This window comes from Centropristis striata, chromosome 14, assembly GCF_030273125.1.
Source record: "Centropristis striata isolate RG_2023a ecotype Rhode Island chromosome 14, C.striata_1.0, whole genome shotgun sequence".
Taxonomy (NCBI): Eukaryota; Metazoa; Chordata; class Actinopteri; order Perciformes; family Serranidae; genus Centropristis; species Centropristis striata.
Window position 1 is genome coordinate 6,500,928 of NC_081530.1, and position 20,047 is coordinate 6,520,974.

General features: G+C 40.0%; 2 protein-coding genes across 2 annotated transcripts in view; one reads left to right on the forward strand and one right to left on the reverse strand.

The window, feature by feature from the left end:
• Positions 1 to 5,233, reverse strand: part of LOC131985607 (syntaxin-12-like) — a 10,952-nt gene extending 5,719 nt beyond the window's left edge. The window contains exons 1-5 of the mRNA XM_059350809.1: positions 5,151 to 5,233; positions 3,709 to 3,848; positions 2,165 to 2,234; positions 1,626 to 1,725; positions 41 to 178 (exon numbers count right to left, since the gene is read on the reverse strand). Of these exons, the coding sequence (XP_059206792.1) occupies positions 41 to 178; positions 1,626 to 1,725; positions 2,165 to 2,234; positions 3,709 to 3,808 (408 nt within the window). The 5' untranslated portion in view covers positions 3,809 to 3,848; positions 5,151 to 5,233. The remainder of the gene's footprint in view (positions 1 to 40; positions 179 to 1,625; positions 1,726 to 2,164; positions 2,235 to 3,708; positions 3,849 to 5,150) is intronic.
• Positions 5,234 to 7,447: 2,214 nt separating this feature from the next.
• Positions 7,448 to 19,830, forward strand: LOC131985608 (immunoglobulin kappa light chain-like). The gene is made up of 4 exons (XM_059350810.1): positions 7,448 to 7,616; positions 7,724 to 8,035; positions 18,594 to 18,629; positions 19,459 to 19,830. Exons 1-4 carry the CDS (start codon positions 7,526 to 7,528, stop codon positions 19,800 to 19,802), a joined length of 783 nt encoding a protein of 260 aa, XP_059206793.1. The 5' UTR covers positions 7,448 to 7,525; the 3' UTR covers positions 19,803 to 19,830.
• The last annotated feature ends 217 nt before the right edge of the window (positions 19,831 to 20,047 follow it).

Consider the following 20,047-nt stretch of genomic DNA (forward strand, 5'->3'; position numbering starts at 1 on the left):
ATGGAAGAATTTCAACAACGTGCCCTTCACTCCTACTTACTGATAGGCGGGATCCAGCTCTCGCTCTCGCAACTGACTCCTTCTCCTTTTCTGCTACACGTCGCTGGACTGCTTGGAAGTTGTTCAGAGCTGCTGAGAAATCATTCATCAGCCGGTCCCTCTGGATCTTTTGCTGCCTCTGGACACCAGGGAGAAAAGGGAGACAGATGGTACGAGACCAGTTAAAAAGACAAGAAGGAATTTATAAAGATGAAAAGGTCACATTTGAGAGCTCTTTACCATGGCAATAATATAAATTTACACTATACATTTTTAATGCCAAAAATAGGAAACTACAGTCTGCTGAAAACCTGTACTAAATAGGTTGCCATCTGTTCTCAGCTTTTAAGATAAGATTAGCACACTGATAGACATAAAACGTTAACAGCACTACAAACATCTTTGGGAAGTGTGTCGGGTCGAATTCAGGAACACTTCACTCATATTGGAGATGCTTTAAATGAAATTTTACCCACAGAGGATGATGTGACTTCATTGAAAAGCAATGTGTGAACAGTCTGTGAATGTAATTGGGGACAATATTGAGGACCTTGAAAAGAGCAGCAAGAGAGACAACATACATATTGGACTGAAGGAAGGTGCTGAGGACAGCAGGGCAGGGCTGTACACTAACCCCTTTTCCCAGAGGAAACATTTAAGGCACACAAGCAATGAGAAATGTTTGAGTAACACAGTTTATTAACAAACAAGCAGTGATGCTGATTACTAAAAATAACACATTCCAGAGGGAGCAGCTGCATTCTGATGTCTGCAACCCAGTTTTGTTCTGTCCTTCATACAGTACAGGCCAAAAGTTTGGACACACCTTCTCATTCAATGCGTTTCCTTTATTTTCATGACTACTGACATTGTAAATTCATCAAAACTATTAATGAACACATGTGGAATTATGTACTAAACAAAAAAGTGTGAAATAACTGAAAACATGTCTTATATTCTAGTAAGCAAAGGGTGGCTACTTTGAGGAATCTAAAATACAAGACATGCTTTCAGTTATTTCACACTTTTTTTTGTTAAGTACATAATTCCATATGTGTTCATTCATAGTTTTGATGCCTTCAGTGAGAATCTACAATGTAAATAGTCATGAAAATAAAGAAAAACGCATTGAATGAGAAGGTGTGTCCGAACTTTTGGCCTGTACTGTACGTGTTTCAGAAGTGCAGCGTTCGATTGCCTAATGCTGACTGGCAGATTTGATCGATTTGGTTGATTTTAGTTCATGTTTTTGAACAGCTTATGCATTGTTCTCTTCCAGTAATGTAGCAATTTGCTCTAACAGGAAGTCTAACCCCACTAAGAAACTGGAGTAATGCTAACAGAGAGCTTGCGCTGTTACGGTTGTTATGACGTCTCCATCCGCTTGTCACCGCGGTGAGAGAGCGGAAGACTGTTCTGCGAAGCCTCCCGCTGTGGTCACTGCTACAGAGTTAAAAAACAAAATAATCCCCTATTCTGAAGTGGCGGCGGGCATAATTTAGCAGCAGAGGGCCTCCGCTACTATATGAATATAGCAGAAACCCTGCGGTGAGACTGTATATCAACAAACATAGACTGATACTTACTTGCTCTGAGGGTGACGTGGGCAAAGGGATTGATCCTAATTCTTTAAGGTGCTTGTTGGTTTCTTTTGCCAGTTGGTTGGTATAATGTTGTATCTGCTGCCTGTAAAAACACCAACATTTTAGAATAACAAACGACTGGTCGACAATCTGATCAGTGAGATGATCCACAACCAAAGGTCCAGACTAGCCAAGATCACTGATCATCCTGCAGAATAAAGCACACCTTTCTAGTACATGTGACAGTGTTCTAGCTAGTTTTGATATGCCATTCTAATGCCACTATTCCATCATAAACACCGATCTTAATCATTTCATATTTTAATGAATAATTGTAAAGGAAAATAAGGGTTCTTGTATGTTTTATTTAAGGCGTCATATTTTGTATTTTGTCTTCTTGTAAATTCTGTGGTGGATTCTGTTACCACACTGTGTTCTTTTTTTGAAAGCTGCATGTGTTTAGGTTTGAAATTTGTCTGGGTGTTTAATAAAACATTTTTCTATGAGATGAGGGAGCTCCTGCAGATGAGTTTGATACATACAGACGATCCTGGAGTTCACTGGTGTCCTGACTGGTCCCCAGCTGGTTCACCATGCTCTTGATCTGAGCAGCTGTAATGAGAACAAAACATAGTCATAAGTCTCAACCTTGTCATGGAATTTGTCTGTTATACAAATGCCAAAACACACAGTCAGCGAACAAGAGCTGGGGCGCGTGCAGATTTTCCAAATCGAGAGTCTCTTAAGTGTTTTGGTGCCTTTTCGAGACATGCTACTTCTGCCCTCAGCTATCTGTGACAAAAAGGGGATTTTTTAAAACTTTCAGCCGTATGTGTGAGGAGAACCCAGTAACGTCTACCAACCAGTATGAGATCAGTGGCAGCGAAAACTGGCAATACAACAACCTGCAAGTGCTTTTATAATTACCCACCCACCCAATTACTCAGCCGCTCACAAAATGGACTAGAAGAGCCCCACGCTGCATTCACTGTCACCAGAATCACTCGATCGCTCTTTCTTGCCCGTCCACACTCACTCATCACACGTGCAAACACACACACACACACACACACACACACACACACACACAGAGGTTATGTCTCTTAAAGGAACCACGCCACTCTTAAAGTGTTTAGAGCAATCGCAAATTTGGCGGATTTAAAACACAATTTTTTTTTAATTGTCTCGGCAACCACAGAATAACCTGTCCTTAGCCAAACCATTGATTTGCTGTTTAGAAAACACAGCATTGGATTTTTGCCTTTATTATATTTGGTTCAGGAATTATTTTAGGATGAGTCAGGGACACATTCTCTTCTCAATTCATTCAATCTGCTCATGATAAAAAAATGCATTGTTGAATTTTTTTTTCCACTATAGGAATTCAGGGTGCTCAGGCAAAAACATAAAGTGCTCAGCAGAGCAAAAGCAGTGGACAAAATGCTTTGGTGTCATTAAGAAACAGCTGCCAAAATCTGCTAAAAAAGCTCTCTGCGTGATTTGGCCTTTAAGATATTGTGAACTATATTGTTTTGCTTTAAAAGACTGAGATCATTTAAAGATGCCTATTACTGATAAAGTTGAAAATGGAAGTGGAAGTGGAGTGGAGCTGAAATGCACCGACCGCCATTGAAGGTGAAAAATGATATAAAGTTGGTTCAGATTACATATTTTATCTGCATAGGTGCAATTCATAACCTTTGACGAAACTATGTTTTCAGCCACACTGTTTCAGCGGGGCACTAGTAGCTTCCACACAATGCATCCCGGTACATGTTGGAACTGCTGGCATGGCCCCGTAAGCAGGTGAACACCACTTTCTCGGCCAATGTAGCAAGCAGTGAGGAATTTACTGCTTCAGTGAACTACATTTACCATCGTCTCTGAATTGACATGAATATAAAAGTGGGCAAATTTCCCTTTTAGTCCGTGAGTCTAAAACTGTACAGTAGGAAATTCTAAATTTTCATATTCAGATTACATATTAAAATCATCATCAAGTTCAGCACAGTGAGGCAGACACTTCAGACTGAAAGTACGGCCACAGTCTTGCTTACATTGTAACAAGAAGTACTGATACACTTACTGTTCTGTGTGATCTTCTGGATGTTGGAACTACATGTCTGAATGACGGTATTGAAGTCCCGTGGGACAGAGCGGTAGCTCTCTGCTTTGCCGTATGACATGTTTGCCAGAGGGTGTTGGGCCTTAGTTGTTGAGCTTTGGCTGCAGATAAACAGAGGGAGAGAGTGTTTAACAAGTTAGATGCCGTCTCAAGGTGTTCAATAACTGTCATATGCAATAACATTTCAATAGACAAGACAGCAATGACGGGCAATACTGTATTTGTTTGTGGTCATGCTGGCAAATCCTCACTGATTTTAATGAAATTGACAGTGCGGGCTGAAGATTGAGAATTTGTAAAAACTGTGTCAGTAATGTTAATGCTGATGTAAACTAGCTGAAGCGTTATGATTTACTGCTTTACTCACTATGTCAGATTGCCGGCTTACAGTTCCGGAATGATAACGATTTAATTGTTTTATTGATGGGGATAAGCTTGTTTATCTTAGTTTGAATAACAACTGTTAGCTCAATAACAAGTTAGCTTGCTTATGTCGAATCATTCAAGTGGATGTAAATTAAATAACATGTAAGGTTAAACCTCTGAAGTCCAGGAGATTTTAGTTCAAATTTGTCAACTTCCTTTGCATTCATTTCTGTCTCTGTTAAGCATCTTTTCAGTCTCTCCTTACATCATATGCATGGCTCCTTTTTCTCGACACAAACTTGGCTATCAGTCAGGTTTTTCTTTTTTATCTTAATTAACAAAGTATAAAGCTGCCAGGAACCCAAAATACAAACAAAAGACACGGGTTTCTATGGAAATGTACCATTTTTTAACCATTAACACACAAAAACAGCAGAAAAAATAATAAATAATACAACTACAAAACATTCTATTTGCATGTAAATTAAAAACAGTGATACTTTTTAATTGTAGAAAGAAAATTCACATTTTAAAAATGGTCCGGAAACATAAATGGCACACTGTGAAAGCTCCTATGATTGCACTTTCAACTGGATTTCTCAGCTTGTCTACATATCATATATAAATTAAGTTATTACTGTAAATAAAACATGTGTATTTTCAATAAATAGATGGCTTCCAGAGGGTTAAAGTGATAGGTGCTAGCGTTTAACCAAAACTGGACCGTGTTGTTTACATGGTTTGTATACATGACGTTAATTGTGAGGTACAGATTATGCCATTTAACTCAATTGGCAATCGCCCTTCCACTGTTTATCGGTTGCAAGTCACAGGAAGCTGTAACTACAAAATGCTCAGCTGTTAGCTTTCGAGCTAGCTGGCGCTAACTTGGCAGCTTACAATTACATAAACTGGCTTTTCTCAGTATTCCTCATATTTAATACAAGAGACAACAACCTCTTGTCAACAGCAGTGATGCGTCTGCCATATTTATATATATAATTAAAAAACAACAACAACGTAACGGTAATACTTGCTTATTTGGCTGTTTGAAATGATAATGTTCTCCGTCTTCCCGTCAACTGCTCTTCCTGGTCTGTTTTCTTCTTCGGCGATGGGCAGAAAACGACTGAGTGCACTGGCGCCACCAGCTGGTGTGGCGTGTAGCTCAAAGAGATTTCTCTTCAATACGTTTAACTAAATAAATAAAACAAAGGAAGCAGGATTAAGGTGAAGTCACTATTTTTGTAAGTAAGATGAGCAACAAAAATAACAATAATGATAATAAAACATTTTATTACTAAAATGTATGAAGCGATGTGCACTTAACATTGTGGCAGATAAGACACATTTTTGTATGTTGTGGACCACAACCACAGTGGCGGTTCTACACAGGGGCCTACAGGGGCCCCTGGCCCTGTGAAGAAGCCCTTGGCCCCTGCTGTGGCCCCTGTGTCAAATTAATAATAAAATGATCAATTTATAAACATGAACAACGGAACAATTCTTACCTATTTTCTGTTCAAACAATATCTCATTGTACACAAAATGAACCCCGAATGTGAACATTGTATAATAGCTTAATTTTGCAATAAAAGCTTTCAAAATAAAAGTAATTGTGCACAAAAATGAGAAATGTCATTGTCGTACAAAAATAATTGTTATTGTTGGTAAGTCTAATTGTTTCAATCAAGGTATTCTTATCTTTCCAAATATATTTAAATGAGATTATTAAATAACCTAGAATAAAGGCCTTGAATGCTTTAATATCATCTTTGCCATTTTTTAACGGCCCCCTGATTAAACACTGGCCCCTCCTTGGCCCCCACAGTAAAACTGGTCTAGAACCGCCACTGCACAACCACACAGGGGTTCAGATGGGGTTTTTTAAACTGGGGGGGGGACGAAGTTCACCAAATGATTTAAACTCAATTAGTTATTTTTCCACTCCATGCCTTAACCAAAATATGTTTTATTTAAGAATTTTTAAATGAACTGTAGTTTAAACAACAATCAACATATTTACATAAAAGAAGTTTGTACATGAAATTCCCAGTGCAGCCAAACAAATTTACTGACTCGAAGCTGACTCAATGAAGGACCCGAAAACATATCTCCTCCTTTTATTACCCTGAACATACTGCTGGGCATTTTTTGTCCGTCAGGATTTTCTGAGACTATGATGGGGGGACCCAAACAAAGTCTGGGTGTCCTGGAGAATGCTCCCCCGGAGAACATTTTTGCCCTAAAAGCCTAAATTTGGTGCCTCTCGCACATTCTAATGCCACTATTCCATCTTAATCATTGCATATTTTTTTAATGAATTATTGTAAAGGATAATAATGTTTCTTATATGATTACAACCTTTTTGCAAATTCAGTGGTGGACTCTGCTAACACATCCATGTGCTCTTATTTTGAAATCACTATGAATCATCCCCCCCCCCCACCCTTAGTGCCATCTGCACGTATGCAACCACAACGTTTGTATGATCAATTGATAAAAAAATACATTGAATTAAAAATATTATGCTCTCCAAGTTTTCTTTTGATAACAGTTGGTAGTATGGGTATTTCTTTACAATAGAAGTGACAACACACCAAACGGCAGATTTAAAAAACATTTAAACTTTGAAAGTATTATATTAGTTACTTTCAAAGAATAGTATCTTAGTAATGTAACCGTTACCTAAAAGTAACTTATTAAACACTGCTAACAATAAATGTGAGAACAACAACAGCCAGATGCTGAAGAAGAGAGAATGAAAGAAATGGATTTGGAGGGTTTTATTACCATTGAGTCCTCCTGTGATGACAGAGGTTCTTTCTGACCAATGACGATATCACACATCTGTAGGCGGCACAAAACGTAATTCGCACCGTCAGGGTGGGACGGGCATCACCTAGGAGACACCAATCAGATTAGAGGACAGCGGGACCACACAACTGTTAATCAACCAGCAGACACTTGGACACCTTTCCTGTGTGAGAGTTGATTTTCTCCTTTAAGGAGTTTCTGTCAGATGGTTTTTCTGCTCCACCAGTCACTCACTCACACATTGTTTCACTTCCCTTTAAGAAGCCTCTCATGCACATCAGCACAGAGAGAATCATCGTACAGAATGAGCTGAAATATATCAAACTACACTGGAAATAAAAGAAGCAGGCAACTTTTTTAAAAATCTCCACTTTGTTCTATGTTACTCAATGAAGATAATCCACCATAACAACAGTTATTATTATGGGGGAAAATTCAAAACCATTCAGTTAATCAGAGTGATCCAGGTCCCTGTTGGAGTCAGTCAGAGCATTTCCATAGAGAGCCACTTTGCATCAGCAGCACCATGCTCCAGTGCTCTGGGAGAGTTTATAGTCCTGAGAGTTGAACACTGGATGACTGACAGCTGTCCTTCATGACAACAGAAGCCACAGAAATCCTCCTCATCAAAAACATGACTTTGATCTGCGTCCTCATCTGGACTCTCCTCTGCTGCTGTTTCACAGGTAAAGTCCAGAGAATCAAACTCCTCTCCTCTATGAACATCCGTCACTCTGAAATGAAGCTGACAAAACCATGACGCTGCTTTATGTTTCTGTCTCTGTGTCCTCAGAGTCCAGAGGACAGTACACTCTGACTCAGCCTGGAGCAGTGAGCTCTGCTCCGGGAGGCTCCGTCTCCATCAGCTGTAGGACCAGTCAGAATGTTCATGGTGGGGACCATTTAGCCTGGTACCAACAGAGAGATGGAGGAACTCCTAAACTGCTCATTTACTATGCTAGCACTCGTCAGTCAGGGACTCCAGATCGTTTTACAGGCAGTGGATCAAACTCTGACTTCACTCTGACCATCAGTGGAGTTCAGACTGAAGATGCAGCAGTTTACTACTGTCAGAGTCTTCACATCCCCAACAGTCAGTACGTGATCACACAGTGAAAAAGCGTCGTACAAAAACCTCCCTCAGTCAGACTGAACAGAAACTGAACTGACTGCTGCAGCTGGAAGCTACTGCAGAGACTGACACACTTCACTAGACACACACTGTACACACACGCACACACACACACACACACACACACACACAGTTGTAGTTGATAAACTTAACTTTTAACCATCATAATATAGGCTATCCCTCAGCGGCAGTTCAACTTTTATGCACACTTGTAATGCTTGCGCTCTTTGAAAGCAAGTTATAAAAAAATGTTATACATTATTATATTCTACTTTCATTGTAGTGATTTTTTTCACCTACATCTGACCTAATTATTTTAACCCTTTAAATGCCAAATTTTGTGTCATGATGCCACCATTTTTATACACCAGGGGATTGTTCCAGCAGCTAAACAAATAATTGAAAAAGCCTGGTTAAAATGAACAACAACTTTCACTTGAGGCTAAAGCCGTTCCACTAACGCAGCTCAGTGTGCCTAACCAACACTAACTCAACCCAGACTAGACAAGCCGGCCTTGTGCGTGAGTATTAATCGATCATGGAACAGCCAATAACATGCACAAAAAGTGCTGAAAATCAGCGCTGAAGGAGCTTTATGAAGAACATCAACTGACGGTCACAAAACGAGATGGAAAAACAGCACTGCTTTTTCATCGGCAGCTGAGCAAACAATGCTGTTGGAGCTTTATGAAGCAGTGCCCGTAGGAAGTATGTATTAGTACATTACATGCCACAGTACAATGTCTGCAACTCCATAAAACACTTTTCATAAGGTACGCACACCATCCAGCACATACACATTGAACATTGATATTCGCTGGAAACTATTAGAATATTATTGGAAAATCAAACCTTGTAGCGCACTTTAAAACTCTGAAAGATAGGTAGGCTAAATAGACTTACAGATGCGATGAGTCAGGGTGGAAATCCAGAGTGAATTGTGTTACTGACCAGGTGTAGGCCTATCACACAATGGGGTGGAGCTCCCCTAAAAGGCGTCCGATCAGAAACAGTGCAATGCCGCAACACGTCCTACGTAAACAATGATATTTTGAAAAATGAATTCAAAAATCTTCAAAATCAAGGATGCACACCTTCGTGCCATGCACAAGCCACATACGAAATCTGAGGTCAGTCTGACTGAACGGTCAGTGAGATATGACCTAGACACACACACACACACACACACACACACACACACACACACACACACACACACACACACACACACTTCTTGCTTTTATAGATAGATATAAAGTGACGGTCACAAAAACAGGCAATACTGCTGCAAGAGTAATTCAGTCCTACTTATTGTGTTATTTGTAGTTGTTAATAAATGAACACAGATACAATAAGACTGGTTATATTATCAGTAGGCTGTAGTGGATAATAACAGCTGTATGTTCACAGGTGATGCTGTAGGCTAACCTGGAGAACACACAACTACAATGAATGTCAGGTTAATTGGCCTAACTGGGTAATAGTAACCCTGCCCTATATTAATTATTCTGTTACATCTCAACAGGAGAAATCTGAACAGCCACAAAGGACTTGGACAAATGAAAATGTTTCAGATGTGTCTTCATTCTACAAATTGTGTTTAACCATGCACCTTACTGCAAGACACAGCTGGCAACTACTCAAGCAAGGAATAATAAATTGAGAAATTAAGAAAAATAATAATTGGCAACTACATACTGTAATTAGCTACTCTTTGATACGTTTTTTTTCACAGGATGTCGGCTCGATCTACAAGCGTCATATGCTTATGGCAACTGAAAACCAAAAACTCGATTTGGAGACAAAAAGCTAAAAATCTAATACATTAAATTGGAGATAAAGAAACTAGGGAATGATGTAAGTATACATTTTACCACAGCAGAAGGTCCTGGTTTGGACTGCATTTAATGTGTTTTTTTTTGTCTTAACAGCTAGAACAAAATTAATGAATAAAGGACTAAAAGACTTCTACACACTTTTCTTGAATCATACATGTTGACCTTTCAAATAAAGGGTTCATTCCAAAACAAAAGTTGCATGAATTAAATAGATTAACTGAAATATGTCTGTAAAGTCAAGCCTCGTCACATTGTGAGAAAAAAAATCTAAACAAAAGTGAGGCGCGCTCGAAAAGAAAAGTGACGGAACTGTCTTTTGGGATTTTATTACGCCATCAGAAATAAATTCCCACACAGCTAAAGTAAGCTTTCTGCTAGTCTGCCCCGGAGCAGGCTAGTTCGGTGGTATAAGTTACCATGGTTACTTAGCGTGGAGTCAAATAAGCCACGCATCTCTCATTTAAATTAGCAAGACTTACAAAAATAAGCCAGGCTTTTCCTTAATCCACCTTGATAGACCACCCCCCTGGCTGGAATCGCAAAATTGTAAATAACTCTTTTTTTTATGAGTTTGTCATGTCTCTCTTGATGGCTGCATATTTGATATGATTCAAGTTGACCCATGTTTTGATTTATTTTAAGCAGGACATGCATGTGTGTATGGACCCCTGTATACAAAGTAATATTTAGAGGTGCTTTGAACCTGCACAAAAAACACCTGAAACAGAGTGAATGAAAACTTTGCACACATACTTACACACATACACACACACACACACACACACACACACACACACACACATACTTACACACAAAAACACGTACATGCACACACACTCTCATACACACTCACATACTTCTCAGGATCAAAGGGAGCAGGAGGTAGGAATTGTGACATCTACTGGTAATCACATATTTTTTCTCTATATGCTAAATATGGTCAAAATTATGCAATCTGGTGGAAAGTAGTCAAAATGATCAATTCCAAGGCCAAAGCCCAGATTGATACCAAGATATAATAAAATGCATGTATCATGCTTTAACGTAAGTGAGATCAAAAATTGAATTTTGAATGGGTTTCAATGGCTCAACCTGAAGAGTTTAACAATTGTTTGTACACAGTGTATTTTAGCCTTACTTCAGGAGCTGAGCTGGAAATAATAATAAATAAGTGTGTGTGTGACAGCTATTGCTGTATGGGACCAGTGCTCGGTGTGATTGCCCCGTGGCCCTAATAACATCAGTGAATCCATATATCTGTCTCGAGTGGAAACTAGATCATGAAGTCATTTTTTAGATTCCTTTAATTTCACTACCATTCACTGAGGTCCCCTCTTTGACAGGAAGACTTGCAAATCCAAGTTCCTTTAAAACAAAATATCTGAGGCACAATTAGTAATGTTATGGAAAAAGTCATTGAAAGTAATTTTTCTATTCTGTTTCTGTTTTTTTCATAATGACCAGAATCCAGTGTCCTCACTTGTTTTGGTTGATGTGACCAGAGCCGGCTCATCCAGGATTTTCATATCTCGTTGCTATATAATCAATGAAGTGTGTGTCTGTGTTCTCAGTGAAGTGTATCAGCCTCTGCAGCAACCAGCTGCAGTTCAGTTTCTGTTCAGTCTGACTGAGGGAGGTTTTTGTACGACGCTTTCTCACTGTGTGAACACCCACTGACTGTTGGGATAGTGAAGACTCTGACAGGAGTAAACTGCTGCATCTTCAGTCTGAACTCCACTGATGGTCAGAGTGAAGTCAGAGTTTGATCCACTGCCTGTAAAACGACCTGGAATCCCTGACTGACGAGTGCTAGCATATGAGCAGTTTAGGAGTTCCTCCATCTCTCTGTTGGTACCAGGCTAAACAGTTCCCACCATGAACATCCTGACTGGTCCTACAGCTGATGGAGACGGAGCCTCCCGGAGCAGACCTCACTGCTCCAGGCTGAGTCAGAGTGTACTGTCCTCTGGACTCTGAGGACACAGAGACAGAAACATAAAGCAGCGTCATGGTTTTGTCGGCTTCATTTCAGAGGGACGGATGTTCATAGAGGAGAGGAGTTTGATTCTCTGGACTTTACCTGTGAAACAGCAGCAGAGGAGAGTCCAGATGAGGACGCAGATCAAAGTCATGTTTTTGATGAGGAGGATTTCTGTGGCTTCTGTTGTCATGAAGGACAGCTGTCAGTCATCCAGTGTTCAACTCTCAGGACTATAAACTCTCCCAGAGCACTGGAGCATGGTGCTGCTGATGCAAAGTGGCTCTCTATGGAAATGCTCTGACTGTTTGCCAGAATCTTTTTTTGCATTAATATCTTTGATTAAAGGTTGGTCTACAAATCAAATCAATGTCTTGTACCACACATTTAACAACATATATAAACATCATGATGATTTTTGGACATTCTGGGACTCTTTTTGTTAGTGAATTAAATGAGTGTTGATATTGAAGTCGACCAGTACTCCTTTTTATGACTACAGTCCCTCAGATTTGAAAAAAAAGATAATAATGATCCCATTCTAAAACTCTAAAGTCATTACTGGTTAATGCCCAAAGACACTTTGTACAATTGAAGGAGGTGGGAGGATAGTTGGAGGAGACGATAGTGACGTGCGACAGAGCAGCAGCAGTGCTGCACATTAGCACAGTGCAAACAGGCTAACAGTTAGCTCTGTAGCAGTACTGTTTTTGCACTGCAGCAGAATGTGTTCAGTTAGTGACTTCTGTTTGTTTACAACAAGCACCAACAAGACACTGTGCACATTTAGCATGCCATTTAAAGCTGTAAAAGATTTACAGTCATATTCAGGTCACATCTATAGACACTGATTTTAAATCGTAATGAACTAACATCATGGTATTTTATAATACATGAAGGGAAAAAATTGTTGAACCTTAATTTATATTTTCAACAAGGATAAAGGTTGGCTTTTCCACTTTCATCCATCCGTCCATTCTCGTCCGCTTATCCGGGGCCGGGTCGTGGGCTTTTCCACTTTCCTCTCAGTGATTTATTATAGTGAAACCTTATTCATGCCTCAGCTGCTGCAGGTCTAATATTGTCTCACATATTGTCATATGTAGTTGTGTTTACATAATGTCAACAAATGTGTGATGAGTCTGAAGGCAGAAGGAACAAGAATAGAAAGGTTTCAAGTAGTGATGTAGTATATTTTATGTTACTATTGGTACAGTTTAATGTAAGTTTCTTTATTAACAAGGAAAGCCTCACCCTGACCTTAGTTGAGTGAGTAAAAGAAGGGAGGGGGAGGATTCTGTGATGTATTAAAGTATATCGTCGGCATAAAGGCTGATTCACGATGTGTGACTCTGAGATGAGGACTCCAATATTATTGATGCATTTCTTGATGGAAGACACCAGAGGTTCAGTGCTCAATGAAACAGTCCAACGCAGCCAGTCTCCAGGCTGGTTTAAACCAGAAATAAGGGGCTGTAAGATCTGGGATATATCAGATACAAGAGGCGTTGGAATTTGGATATAAAGAAGTACAGGTTGCATCCTTATAAGGATAAAAAGTAGGTATAACAGCGTGCACGTTCACGAGAGCGTGCTCTATAGGTGGAGCCTTACAAACAAAGAGAAAATTCAGAGGAGACCCTTAGGCTTGACCAGGACAGACCCCTTCTTAAACAGCCTTTAATATTGGATGAAAAGGTCTCCTCCGCTGTATTTAGCCAGTGTATTCTGATGTCTGAAAATAAAGAAAACTAAAAGGAACTTCGACTTGATCTTTAATTCACTTTTCTCACTCCTGAAGGTATACTACAGTGACAAGGTAATTTTCTGTTTCTACAGATGAGCTGGTTCATGATTATTGGGAAAAGCAGCTGTGAGTGTCCTCAGCTGGAAAAATAGCTTTTCTAAAAATCATTTGAAGTGATTGTAATTAATTTTCTTTTTGTAATAGTCTGTTTTATTGGTTCTCAGGTCTGAGAGAATAAATTAAACTCGAGATTGTGTGTGTGTGTGTGTGTGTGTGTGTGTGCGCGTGTGTACAGCGTTCCATTCCATGTGTACAGTGTTTGTCCAGTGAAGTGTGTCAGTCTCTGCAGTAGCTTCCAGCTGCAGCAGTCAGTTCAGTTTCTGTTCAATCTGACTGAGGGAGGTTTTTGTACGACGCTTTTTCACTGTGTGCCCACCCACTGACTGTTGGGAACGTGAACACTCTGACAGTAGTAAACTGCTGCATCTTCAGTCTGAACTCCACTGATGGTCAGAGTGAAGTCAGAGTTTGATCCACTGCCTGTAAAACGACCTGGAATCCCTGACTGACGAGTGCTAGCAAGGTAAATGAGCAGTTTAGGAGTTTCTCCATCTCTCTGTTGGTACCAGGCTAAATGGTTCCCATTATGAACACCCTGACTGGTCCTACAGTTGATGGAGACGGAGCCTCCCGGAGCAGATCTCACTGCTCCAGGCTGAGTCAGAGTGTACTGTCCTCTGGACTCTGAGGACACAGAGACAGAAACATAAAGCAGCGTCATGGTTTTGTCAGCTTCATTTCAGAGGGACGGATGTTCATAGAGGAGAGGAGTTTGATTCTCTGGACTTTACCTGTGAAACAGCAGCAGAGGAGAGTCCAGATGAGGACGCAGATCAAAGTCATGTTTTTGATGAGGAGGATTTCTGTGGCTTCTGTTGTCATGAAGGACAGCTGTCAGTCATCCAGTGTTAAACTCTCAGGACTATAAACTCTCCCAGAGCACTGGAGCATGGTGCTGCTGATGCAAAGTGGCTCTCTATGGAAATGTTCTGACTGTTTGCCAGCATCTTTTTAGGCGCATTAATATCTTTGATTAAAGGTTGGTCTACAAATCAAATCAATGTCTTGTACCACACATTTAACAACATATATAAACATCATGATGATTTTTGGACATTTTGGGACTCTTTTTGTTAGTTTACTTATGAACCAGCTGTGTGTTACAATTAGACTGAATTAAATGAGTGTTGATATTAAAGTCGACCTGTACTCCTTTTTATGACTACAGTCCCTCAGATTTGAAAAAAAGGTGATAATGATCTCATTCTAAAACTCTAAAGTCATTACTGTCATTACTTAATGCCCCAAGACACTTTGTACAAGTCAGTGTTGTACTGAACTCAGCCTAGTCTGGTTCAAAGCAAGTAAATGAGGTTTACAACTTTTACAACTTTCTACTCTGAAGCTGTCTCAGTAGCCCCTTTCATATTGCCGTCCCCTCAAATGTTCTGCTATATTGCCGGGAAGATCTGTGCAGGCTTTTCGCCTCAGGGTGTTAATAGTCATCCCGTGAAGACGTGATATTCGTGACCATTCATAGTGCAGTCCAGCGTCGCAGAACGAGGTGGGAGGAGACGATAGTGACGTGCGACAGAGCAGCAGCACTGCTGCACAGTAGCACAGTGCTAATAGGCTAACAGTTAGCTCTTTAGCAGTGTGTATGTGCTGCAGCAGTATGTGTTCACTTAGCGACCTCCGTTTATTTAAAACAAGCACCGGACACTCTGTGCACAATTAGCATGCGAGTTTGTTTACAATAAGTGATGGACGCTGTGCACAGTTAGCGACGGTGGCCGCAGTTATTGTGCTGCTGAACATGATTGGATGGCTGTTGGACCAAGTGGGATGTGTGTGTTAGATGTCACGCGCATCAAATATTCCGTCTTGACGGGATGGCCCGTTCATAGTGGTCCCGCTTCCAACAGTCCCACCAATTTTCCTCCTCTGTGACTACCTCTGGAGGAGGAATATTGGCGGCATCACTTGATCCCGTCATCTTGCTTCTGGCGTGTTTATAACGCATGCGAGACATTACAGGGACGTAAATGTCCTGGAATAAAACAGCCCTATGAAAAGGGCTTGTGATTAAAGCTGTAAAAGATTTACAATCATATTCAGGATACGTCTTTAGACACTGATTTTAATTCATAATGAACTAACATCATGGTATTTTATAATACATGACGGGGAAAAAAATGTTGAACCCTCATTTTTATTTTCAACAAAGATAAAGGTTGTCTTTTCTACTTTCCTCTCAGTGATTTATTATAGTGAAATCTTATTCATGCCTCAGATGCTACAGGTCTAATATTGTCTTACATATTGTCATATGTATTTGTGTTTGCAAAAGGTCAACAAATGTGTGATGAGTCTGAAGGCAGCAGGAACAATAATAGAAAGGTTTCAAGTAGTGACAAGGAAATTTTCTGTCTACAGATAAGCTGGTTCATGATTATTGGGACGAGCAGCTGTAAGTGTCCTCAGCTGGAAAAATAGCTTTTCTAAAAATCATTTGAATTGATTATAATGAATTTAGTTTTTGTAATAGAATCTGTTTAATTGGTCATCAGGCCTGTGAGAATAAATTAAACGTGAGCGTGTGTGTGTGTGTGTGTGTGTGTGGGGTGGGTGGGGGTGGGGGTGGGGGGGTGTACAGTGTGTGTCTAGTGAAGTGTGTCAGTCTCTGCAGTAGCTTCCAGCTGCAGCAGTCAGTTCAGTTTCTGTTCAGTCTGACTGAGGGAGGTTTTTGTACGACGCTTTCTCACTGTGTGAACACCCACTGACTGTTGGGATAGTGAGCACTCTCACAGTAGTAAACTGCTGCATCTTCAGTCTGAACTCCACTGATGGTCAGAGTGAAGTCAGAGTTTGATCCACTGCCAGTAAAACGACCTGGAATCCCTGACTGACGAGTGCTAGCAAGGTAAATGAGCAGTTTAGGAGTTTCTCCATCTCTCTGTTGGTACCAGTGTAAAAAGTTCCCATTATAAACATCCTGACTGGTCGAACAGCTGATGGAGACGGAGCCTCCCGGAGCAGAGCTCACTGCTCCAGGCTGAGTCAGAGTGTACTGTCCTCTGGACTCTGAGGACACAGAGACAGAAACATAAAGCAGCGTCATGGTTTTGTCAGCTTCATTTCAGAGGGACGGATGTTCATAGAGGAGAGGAGTTTGATTCTCTGGACTTTACCTGTGAAACAGCAGCAGAGGAGAGTCCAGATGAGGACGCAGATCAAAGTCATGTTTTTGATGAGGAGGATTTCTGTGGCTTCTGTTGTCATGAAGGACAGCTGTCAGTCATCCAGTGTTCAACTCTCAGGACTATAAACTCTCCCAGAGCACTGGAGCATGGTGCTGCTGATGCAAAGTGGCTCTCTATGGAAATGCTCTGGCTGACTCCAACAGGGAGCCGGATCACTCTGATGAACTGATTGATAATCAGCATCATCATAGTATTGATTAGAAATGTTTCAGTGCTCTCATTGGTGCCTTGGTCAGAAATCAGCATCCCCCTGCCTTATTTGGGGATCTATCTAAGGCGGGGATGGGCAACTTAATTGCTGGAGGGGGCCACAATTTTTCATGGACACTACCACAGGGCCACATGTAGAACCGTGCAATTCACCAGATATGATGAAACTGCAATTTTCAATATGTTTACAGTGCAGTAACTTAACTTATTTCATGCTCTAATGCATGTATACTAGTATAAATAGCTATACAAAAGGTTTGAAGCAAACAAAAAACAACCACTTTTTGTGATTTCTTTTTTTTTTTATCAGTGCAATAACAGCAGATCAACATGAATTGCAAAAAGTAATTCTGTGCATTTTTACACTGCACTTTTAAAATTTCATGCTCAAATGCATGTAGTTGTACTGAGGGCCACTTCAAGTAAGGGCTCGGGCCGTATGCGGCCCCGAGGCCTCCAGTTGCCCCTGATCTAAGGCATTTGATTCAGTGGACCATGATCTGCTGCTGAACAAACTTAGGAATGCTTGGCTCAGTGCTAAGGCTGCTAAATGCTTCAGACATTATTTGGTTTCTTGAGATAACTAAAGGTGTCCTCCAGGGTTCCATTTTGGGACCCATTTAGTTCTACTTAAAAAATGACTTGGGTAAACACATCCAAGCAAAAATACAAATCTTTACTGATGACACTGTTATTTATATGTATGCTTTTTTATATGTGTCTGATAATTACTAACATTAGCATGAGTCATTGGAGACTTTAACACTTAAACAAATTTTAATCAGTACATTAATTCAAAGTCTGAGAGAAAACATGTTGAATGATATTTGTTATATTTTAATATATAACAACAAAATTGTCAATTATTACTCAAAATATATACATATGAACCAAATGATACATTTTTAATATGAGGCAAGTGGGTGTTTTAACAATGCAGGCTAATTTTAGTGATTGTGTTTGTGTCAAAGTCAGAGAGCCGTGTCTCTCTACAGTGAGAGGTTTTTGTACGGCGGCTCAATGAGTTTGTATCACTGTGGTACACGTTCGGTGGAGGAACCAGACTGGAATTGGGAAGTAAGTCAAATATATAACATTTTTAATATTTAATGAGTCATATTTCTTTATATTTTTTATATTACACAGTCCAGGATAAAGATAGTTGCTTTATCATTTTCATTTATATGTTTTTGAACAAAGATTTTTGTACTCAGAGAGAAAGTTAACTTCAGCAACATAACTTCAAAAACTCACTGTAATGCAAATAATGATAATATTTTGAACCACAGGATAAATGACTATTTCCAACTTTTATGGTTGAGTATCAATTTTTAGGGTTTGTAGGTTTAGTTGAGTCAGACAAAGTCAGAGAGCCGTGTCTCTCTACAGTGAGAGGTTTTTGTACGGCGGCTCAATGAGTTTGTATCACTGTGGTACACGTTCGGTGGAGGAACCAGACTGGATGTTGGAAGTAAGTCAAATGTTTATTCAAAAAAGTTAATGTACAAATAATTGGCATAATATTTTATAAGAATTGAAAATCTGTTTTTTGATGTGTGATTTATCCATAAAACTCTCAGTAATGTTTTTATTGCTCTTCATTCACCATGGAGACTAATTAAGCTTCATTTACTTCATGCTGAAGTTTAACCGCTTTAAGTTAAAATATAAAAACTTTATTTCTTGTTTACTTTTTTAGTACTTACTGCAAAACTGATTGCAAAGAACAATTTTTAAATTCACAGCATAATAATAACTGTTGTTATGGTGGATTATCTTCATGAAGTAACATTGAACAAAGTGGAGATAAAGATTGGAGATAGATTTGTTTTGTAATCTTTATATTGTGTCATTTATTGTTGCAGTTTTTTTAGTCTTTAAATCGTTTCAACAGTTTACTAAATAATGCCTGAAATTAACAGAAAGAACATTTAATTGCTGTCAGTTTATTTTCTGTTTTTATTGATGTTAAATTTAACAACTTAAACAATGTGTAGTTAAGGTTTATATGCTGTTGATGAGAGTTTAAATATGTTGCCTGCTTCTGTTATTTCAGTGTAGTTTGATATATTTCAGCTCATTCTGTACGATGATTCTCTCTGTGCTGATGTGCATGAGAGGCTTCTTAAAGGGAAGTGAAACAATGTGTGAGTGAGTGACTGGTGGAGCAGAAAAACCATCTGACAGAAACTCCTTAAAGGAGAAAATCAACTCTCACACAGGAAAGGTGTCCAAGTGTCTGCTGCTTGATTGACAGTTGTGTGGTCCCGCTGTCCTCTAATCTGATTGGTGTCTCCTAGGTGATGCCCGTCCCACCCTGACGGTGCTGCCCCCCTCCAGTGAGCAGCTGCAGCAGGGGGAGGCCACGCTCATGTGCCTGGCCAACAAGGGCTTCCCCTCAGACTGGAGTCTGTCCTGGAAGGTGGACGGCAGCAGCAGCAGCAGCAGCAGCAGCAGCATCAGCTGGGAGCAGAGCAGCAGCCCCGGGGTGCTGGAGAAGGACGGCCACTACAGCTGGAGCAGCACCCTGAGGCTCTCTGCAGACCAGTGGAGGAAGGTGGGCTCTGTGACCTGTGAGGCCACCCAGGGCTCCCAGACTCCGCTCTCAGAGACTCTGAGGAGAGACCAGTGTCCCCAGTCCTGACCTGACTCACTGGTTTTACTCTGCTGCTGCTCTCACTCTGCAGTCTGTAACTCTCTCTTTCTCTCATGTTCTTGCTTGTGTTGATGCTTTCAAATTTTTAAAGCAATAAAGATTTGATTATATGTTTTATGAAAATCATTGACTCCTTTTTTTTTTTTTTAAATATAGAAGATATTAGGAGAATTCTTGAGATTAATGCACAGTAAACAAAGCATTTGAACTCAAAAATCTGAATAATAGTACGG

Coding starts and splice junctions, on each gene's coding strand:
- LOC131985608 (XM_059350810.1), top strand. CDS start 7,526: ATGACAACAGAAGCCACAGAAATCCTCCTCATCAAAAACATGACTTTG. Junction 8,036..18,593: donor CCCCAACAGTCAGTACGTGA/TCACACAGTGAA, acceptor TATCACTGTGGT/ACACGTTCGGTGGAGGAACC. Junction 18,630..19,458: donor AACCAGACTGGATGTTGGAA/GTAAGTCAAATG, acceptor GGTGTCTCCTAG/GTGATGCCCGTCCCACCCTG.